At 56.9% G+C, this 8,461-nt stretch overlaps 1 protein-coding gene across 1 annotated transcript in view; it reads left to right on the plus strand.

Moving 5' to 3' along the window:
• The window catches only part of SORCS2 (sortilin related VPS10 domain containing receptor 2), a 377,827-nt gene that overhangs the window by 361,610 nt on the left and 7,756 nt on the right, over positions 1-8,461 (plus strand). Inside the window, exons 23-25 of the mRNA XM_015594851.2 lie at positions 4,951-5,137; positions 5,490-5,623; positions 6,337-6,460. Of these exons, the coding sequence (XP_015450337.1) occupies positions 4,951-5,137; positions 5,490-5,623; positions 6,337-6,460 (445 nt within the window). The remainder of the gene's footprint in view (positions 1-4,950; positions 5,138-5,489; positions 5,624-6,336; positions 6,461-8,461) is intronic.

The raw sequence follows: 8,461 nt of genomic DNA on the forward strand, positions 1-8,461 counted from the left end.
CCTCCCAGGGCCAGGCCCGCGCCGGACAGTGACAGAAACTCACAGACGAGGGAATAGCACAGCATAAGGGAGATCATCGAGGGGCAGCCAGCGTGGGCAAAGGGAAGCTGGGCGTTCCACGCGGGTGTGCGCGGGTGTGAACGTGTGTGTGTACATGTTCGTGTATTTACACGTGTGTGCGTGTGCGTGTCCACATGTGTCTGCGTGTGTGCATTTGTGTGTACATGTCCGTGTGTTCATGTGCACGTGTATGTGTGTGCGCGTGTGTGCATTTGTGTGTGCATGTGTGTACATGTGTGCACATTGTGCACGTGTGTGCGTCTGCATGTGTGCACATTGTGCACGTGTGCATTTGTGTGTGCATGTTCGTGTGTTCACGTCCATGTGTATGTCTGTACGTGTGTGTGTGCATGTGTGCATGCATTTGTGTTAGTGTATGTGCTGGACTGCAGTGTGTGAGTCACTCATTCTGGTGGGTGGCAGTCGGATTTTTCAAACCTCTGATTATATTAATTTACTTAATTGGAATCTTTAAAAAAAAAGTAGAAAGTGAAAAAATCCAACTATTTCTCATAATCCCACAACCAAAGACAGATCCTGTGGCTAGATGACAGGACACGGTTAGACATGTGCATTGGGTGTTTACACACACAGAAGTGTGCGCATACACACATCTCTCTCCGGTCCCATCTTTCTTTTTCTCTTTAATATAGTGTTACAGTTTCTTCTGATTTGAAAAACAATACATACTCATTATAAAACATTTGAAAACACATTCAAAACATCAAGAATGTAAATGTCACCAACTCCTGTGCCTCCAGGATAACGACGGTTAATTTTTGTATGTCCTTCTAGTCTTAAATTAACACGTAGCACGCCTGTTTTTCTGACTGTGAAAGTCACAAGTACTCATTGTAAAACATTCAAAAACAGAAATTAGAAAAACTCGAGCACGCAAGAAATCCAAGATTAGAGAAAAGCCTGATGGAGAAGTTCGAGCCACCTGTTCCCACCTGGAGAGAGACCGTCCCGGGCTCCAGGCTTGTCTGCCCAGCGGTCACGTCTTTGTTTAGAAGGCATCCTTCGAACTATGGCGCTGGGGTGGCCAGGCGATGATGACGAAGGTCTTTGGTGTTGGAAGGCGGGCCTCTAGTCTCGTGCAAACGGGAGCCGAGGCCAGCGAGGTCGCAGAGCTGCACGTGTGAGCACTGGTGTTTGCACACCTGACACACTGCCTCCTTCGTCCCCCGCCTCCCCCAGCCGACCAGCTTGATAGCTGGGAGACCGAGGTGGCACAGTGCAGTCACTCGCCCGAGGCCACACAGTAACCAGGGACAGAGAGAGCGTCAGGTCCCAGCCCTGGGGCTTCCAGGTGGACAGTGCCTGGTCCATAGCCCCCGGACTCGGGTCCGTCCTGGGCAGCCGTGGTCCTCCTGTCCCCGGTCCCAGTGCCGACAAGCCTGCTCCTGAGATTCCTGGTCCGGGATTCCTCCGCTCACGACAGCATCCTGGGGTGGTGGGAGGATGGAGCCCCCTGCCTGGCCTGGGGACCCCTGGACCCTCGGAGTGGACCCAGCTGCTGACCTGAGTTCCAGGACAAACTCCCAGAAGAAACTGGCTGTCTGCCGCCCCCTGGAGCCTGGGACCTTGGCCACACACTTGCACCTGCGGATTCTCTGAATCTGGGCCAAGATGGCACAAGCCTGTCAGCCTGGCCGCCCAGGGACCCTGACTGCAGCAGCAGAGAGAGCTCGCCTGGCACACACCACTGTCCAGAAGTGGCCGATGCCTTCCTCACCGAAGCCTGGGGGCGCGGGGTCGAGTGTGAACACACACTCGTGCATATACACACGCATTCTCACACACCGGCTCACACTGACTCACACTCAGACACATCTGCACACCAACAGACACAATCACACACACACACCCTCACACGGGCCAAGCCGGGTGCGAAGATGGTGGTGGATTTAGGGGGACCCGCGTTCTGTAACTACCTGTGAATTAAAAATGCGATCTGACAGAGAACCCAGAAACTGACCCTCACAGCCGTGCACAGCCAATTTTCCCACGGGAGGAGAGCGCTCCGTGGGGTGGGGGTATCTGCGGGGAGTGGGGGGTGGCATCCGGCAGATGAGCACCCGGGGACCATGAGCCTCACACCTGACAAAAGCAAACTCAGAATGGATCACAGACTTACACGCAAAGTGGAAACTAAATCCTTTAGCAAAGAGAGCGGGGAAGACGCTTGGGATCCGGGGCACACTGCTTGGGGGGACACCACGAGCCCTGTCATGGAGGAGTCCCCGAAGGACGCTTTCAGAAGATGGGAAGGCGAGCTGCAGAGAAGCATTTACCGACCGCATACCCCACGCAGACTGCTGCTGAGAGCATGAAACGATTCGATCGGGACCTGGGTGACAGGCACGAAGAGACGTCTCGCCCAAGGGAAGATGCGGGCGAGAAGCAAGCTCCGGAGGAGACGCTCAGCGTCATCAGCCACTAGGGAACCGCGAACTGAACCACAATCGGAAACGCGAACTAAACCGCACACCGACCGGAATGGCTGCAATGAGAAATAGCGGCACCAGGTGCTGGCGAGGACGTGGAGAAACTGGGTCCCTCCACTGCAGCCGGGGGAGTATAAGACGACACGGCCACCTGGAGAACAGCTCGGCAGTGTCCTAAAACCACCGGACATGCAGCTACCGTGGGACTCGGGGGTGGCACTCCCGGGCACCCGTCCCAGAGAAATGCAGACTTTCGTTCACACGGACACCTGGACGCGGACGTTCCAGCAGCTCTATTCCTAACGGCCAGAAAGTGGCACCAACCCGGGTGTCCTCAAGGGGGGAGCGGACGAGCCACTGTGGTCCAGCAGATCGCTGCTCCGCGATGTGAGGGACAGACAGGTCACTAACACACGCCACAACCTGGGCGGCTCTCCAGAGACTCACACGGGTGGGAAAGAGCCAGTTCCCAAAGTTTACACGGTGTGTGACTCCGTTTATGGGACTTTCTCAAAACGACGGGATTCTAGACATGGGGAACAGATGCGTGGCTGCCGGGGTCCAGGGGGGTGACGGGGAGCGGGCGTGCTGTGCAGGGGCGGCGGAGGGGACCCCGTGCTGATGCCACCGCTCTGTGTCGACTGTGTGTCGACTCCTGGTTGTGATACCGTAGTTTTGTGCGGTTTGGGCACTGGGGACACTGGGGGCAGGGCACCCGGGTCTCTCTGTGTTATTCCTTACAATTACACGTGGATGGACGGTTATCTCAGAATAAAACGTTCACATTTTCTAAAAGTGCTCTGTAAGAAACAAACACACCCAAACAGGCCGGTATGAGGTACGCCGAGGTGTTGGTGGTGGGTGACACTGGGTTTTTCCTTTTATTTCCTTCTGTTCACCCTTTTTAATTTCTGTTTTTTTCTACATCGATACTGTATCACTTTTCCTGATAGAGAAAAAACGACAAGTTATTTTAATCAGGTAAAATGTGCAAATAGTAGTTAAATGGACGTCAGTCCAGCCACTCGTAGGCAAGAACACAGAGTCCCCAGAGGTGGATGTGGCACCTGCCCATGTCAAAGCCACAGGCACCACTCAGAGGCACCGCCCCTCCCAGGATGCAAATCAGACCTGACACCCGGCTCCGCCCCCCAGTCTCCTCCACCAGCGAGGCTGCCACCATGGAGATGGTGGCTGTGATGGGGTGGGGGGAGGAGCCTGCCCAGGTCTGGGCTCCCAGAGCCCGTCTCCTAACCTATAAAGTGGATCTGGATAGTAGAACACGTGGAAGCTTCTCGAGGCTGGCACAACAGGTGACGGCAAACGGGGTGGCTTAAATCAGCCTGCATTTCTCCTCTCTTCGTTCTGGAGGCCAGAGGTCTAAAACCCACCCCCCTCTCTATAAAGACACCAGTCACTGGGTTTGGGCCTGTCCTACTCCGCTGTGACCCCGTCTGAACTAATCATGTCTGCTAAGACCCTATGTCCACATAAGGTCGCGTTCTGAGGTTCTGGGTGGGCGTGAATTTCGGGGAGACGGGCACTATCCAGCCCCTCGCACCATATTTTTGGAAAAGGTGAATGAGCGTACGTTACGGAGTGCGCTGACGAGTCTTCAGTTTCGGCAGCTGTATAAGGAGAGGACCGATCAACGGGTAGTAATAATCCTGCTCCGTCTTCACCACCAGGACCTGGTCTTCTGGGCAGGGACGGCAGGGACGGATGACAGGGGCGAGGGAGGGCGAGAGAGAGAAAACGAGGCTGAACACGAGAACCGCTTCTTCCTATAAAGTTGGAGAAGTTGCTGTTCCCTGGCTCCGTTCCGCGTGGCCGAGGAAGCCGGTCATCTGAAGGCTCGTGCTCACAGCGGGGGGCGCATGGGCCGCGGAACGGCTCGCGTGGAAGATGAAATGCCGGGGAGAGGCAGCAGTTGGGGGGGCGCCTGTGTGCGTGGACGCTGAGCGACCGAGGTCACTCCTGGCACCACGTGGCATGAGATCGAGAAACAGCTCGGGAAACACGGCCACCGCGGGGGCCGCGATGCTGCATTTCCCGGGAGGCTGGTTAAGGGGCTTCTGTGTCTGCATCTTCCTAGTGCTGCCGCCGACGCCCCTACCGTGCGCAAGGCCCCTGTCACCCTCCAGGCTCCCGGCTCAGGCCTCGGGGGTCTCCCCGACCTCACCCTGCGCCCCTCGACCCTCTCCTCTGCAGCTGGGTGATGGCTTTAAAGTGGCTCCTGCTTCAGCTCCGCCGGGTCTCTGCAGCTCTGGCCACGTCTGCCTTCCTCAGTCCGGCACTCCAGGCTGGACCCCAAAGGCAGAACCAGCTCCGGTTCCCTGGGCCCCCCGGGCCCGCTTGTTTTGAGGAGAGGAGCAAGGGAATGAACGAGTGAGTGAGCTTCGAGGTCCGGCCCGAAGTGCCCTCACGGTGTTTCCTGCAGGGCGACGTCTTGACCACCAAGTACCAGGTGGACCTCGGGGACGGCTTCAAGGCCATGTACATGAACCTCACGTTGACCGGGGAGCCCATCCGGCACCGCTACGAGAGCCCTGGCATCTACCGCGTGTCCGTCAGGGCAGAGAACATGGCCGGGCACGACGAGGCGGTGCTCTTTGTCCAGGTCAACTGTAAGTCCATTGCCCCTTGGAGGCCAAGCGTTGCGCTCAGTGGCACACCAGGCCCTAGGGCAGCATGGGGCTCCCTCAGGGCTGCTGCAGGTCCCCAGTGCTCAGGGCGAGGGCCCCGGGGCAGGAGGCCAGCAGCCGGGCTCAAGTCCCCGCCATGGCGGTCTGTCTGCACAGGACGAGGGCTGGCGGTGGCGGCGGTGGTAATGGAGGTGGTGATGGCGGTGGAGGTGACGAGGGCAGTGAGTGGGTGGTGGCAGCACTAATCATGAAGGTGATGGGAACAGTGACCAACAAGCAGCCTCTGCAAAGCCCAGAGCCCATGCCAGCCTCCGACCTTTCCCGGCCCCCGCAGCCCCCCTGCAGGCCCTCTACCTCCAAGTGGTTCCCGTCGTCGGCGTCAACCAGGAGGTGAACCTCACAGCCGTGCTGCTGCCCCCGAACCCCAACCTCACCGTCTTCTACTGGTGGATCGGCCCCAGCCTGCAGGTGTGCTGGCGCCGGCCCCGCTGCCGCCTGGAGTGGAGAGGGTGACTCTGTGGAGGTGGGGCAGGCACACGCCCAGGGACCAGCTGTGTCCCGGTGTGGTGGACACATGCCCATTCCAATCTGGGGGGCCCTCAAAACCCAAGCAGGGGCCTCCTTCACTCATTCAGCAAACTTCAGCCCTGTACCCCCAAGCAGAAAGCCCCCCAAACAGTGGCTGAGGGCCCAGACCCGGAGGCCAGGCGGGGAGGGGCTGTGGGGTCCTAATGGTGGTCCCCTGGAGGGGTGGGTCTGGCACCGGCCTGGGCTGTGGTCTCGACTCACAGCTTAGACACCTGCAGCTGAGCGCCCAGAGCCTCTGTCCCTAACTGCATGGTCTGAGGCAATGCAGCCACCAGGTCGATGAGTGCGCCCCACCCCACAGGCTGGGTGCTGAGCAGGGTGGCGGGCCACACCTCAGTGGGGCAGGGACATGGGTGGAGGCCCAGCCCGAGGCCACGTATGCCTTCTGGACCATCCACGGAGGAGGGTTGGGGACAGCCGCTGGAAGGCCGGTGTCCATGCCGTGTTAGCCTAGACCCAGCTTCTCTGGGGTCCCCTGCTGCCCCCTGCCCTGGCGTTCTCGCTGCAGCCCTGGCCAGCTGACTGACCACGGGGCCAGCTCTCCCACTGTCCCCACCCGAGGCCCGGCCCCGACTCCGCTTGTGCTCCTGCAGCCCTTGCTGTCCCTGGATCACTGGGTGACCACGCGGTTCGTGGGCGCAGGGGACGTGCGTGTGACCGTGCAGGCCGCCTGCGGGAGCTCCGTGCTGCAGGACTCCAAGGTCGTCCGCGTGCTGGGTGAGTCCCTCGGGGGGCGGGCTGCCCCCTGGGAGTCACAGCCCCACACACCCGTGCTCTGGGGGGCTCAGCCCTCACGGGAGACGTTCACACAGATTACCCCGAAGGATGGACCACCCCCCCAGCAGTCACTCTGATAGAAACTCATTTTGCTTTGAGAACGGCCTCCCCTGGGGACAGAAGCCAGCAGTCAATGCGCAGTGGGGCTGCCCTCGGCCGCTCTCACCCACTGACCTGACAGACAGACAGACAGACAGACAGCCGCTGCGCAAGGCTGCGGGTCATTGTCTCACGGATGTGCATTTGACACACAGCATCACGTTAGTCTCAGGCGTTTGACATGAGGATTCGACGTTTGTGAACCGTGACATGGTCACCACCACGAGTCTAGGGAGCGTCCGTCACCTCACACACTTACGGAATTTTTTTCTCGTGATGAGAACATTCAGGATCTCTCTCAGCGACTCACAGTTACGTCACGCGGCATCCTTGACCGCAGCCGCCCCGCGGTACCTGACCGCCCAGGACTTACTCCTTTTGTAACGGGACGTTTGTGCCTTTTGACCCCTTCGCCCACCCCCACCTCTGGCGACCACCAATCTGTTTCCGTATCTACAAGCTCATTTTTTTGTTCGTTTTTTTGGTTTTTAGATCCCACGTATAAGTGAGAGCATACGGTACATGTCTTTCTCTGTCTGGCTCATTGCACTTAGCGTTAATGCCTTCGAGGTCCATCCACATTACCAAAATGGCAGGATTTCCTTCTTTTTGCGGCTGGTGGTTGTGTATGTACCACGTTATCTGTATAGATTTGTCCGCCGACGGCCACCTAGGCTGGGCCCGCGTCTCGGCTGCTGTAAATAACGCCGCAGTGAACACGGGCTGCTTAGCGCTTTCATTTCTCTGGGAAAACACCCAGCCGTGGGGTGGCCGGGGCATCTGGTAGCTCTGTCTGTAGGTTTTCGAGGGGGCCGCACACCGTTTCCCACGGTGGCCGCATCAGTCCACGTTCCCTCCACACCTCGTCTTTTCTCATCGTTTTGGTAGCAGCCATTCTAACCGGTGAGGTGGCGTCTCGCTGTGGCTTTGACGTGCATCTCCCTGATGACCAGTGATGCTAACGAAGCATCTCTTCACGTACCTGTTGGCCATCTGTAGGTCCTCGTAGGAAAATGTTTACTCGGATACCCTGATCATCATTGGATTGTTTTTTTTTTTGTTTGTTTGTTTTTTTTTTTGCTATCAAGTTGTATGAGTTCTTTATATATGTTGGATATTAATCCTTTATCGGACACCTGATTTGCAAATACTTCCTCCCACTCCATAGAATGCCTTTCATCTTGTCGATGGTTCCTTTTGCTGTGCAGAAGCTGGTCATTTGATGTTGTCTCACATTTTTTTATTTTTGCTTTCATGGCTTTGGCTTTTGGTGTCAAATCCAAAAAAATCATCGCCAAGACCGACGGCAAGGAGCTTACCACCTGTTTTCCTCTCGGTTTTATGGTTTCGGGTCTTAGGTTCAGTTTTTTAATCCGTTTTGAGTTAGTTTTTGTGTTTGGTGTAAGGTAAGTTGTCCAGTTCTGTTCTTTTGTATGTAGCCGTCCAGTTTTCCCCAGCAGCATTTATGAAGAGACTGTCCTTTCCCCATTGTTGACAAATTTGTCATAGATCAATCGACCATGTAGCCGTGGGTCTATTTCTGGGTTCTGTATTCTGTTCCGTCGATCTGCGTGTCTGCTTTTATGCCGGGACCGTGCAGTTTGGATTATTACGGCCTTGTGGGATGGTTTGATGTCCGGTAGCGTGATGCCTCCCACTTGGTTCTTTCTGAAAATCGCTTTGGCTCCTTGAGGTCCTTTGCGGTTTAATACAGAATTTAAGATTGTTCTGTTTCTGTGGCAAAGGCCCTTGTTTTTTCCATTTCTGTGGAAAATGCCACTGGCATTTTCACGGGGGCGGCGTGAGCCTGCGCATCGCGCTGGGCGGCGTGGCCGTGCCGAC

This window comes from Pteropus alecto, unplaced genomic scaffold, assembly GCF_000325575.1.
Source record: "Pteropus alecto unplaced genomic scaffold, ASM32557v1 scaffold5, whole genome shotgun sequence".
Lineage (NCBI taxonomy): Eukaryota > Metazoa > Chordata > Mammalia > Chiroptera > Pteropodidae > Pteropus > Pteropus alecto.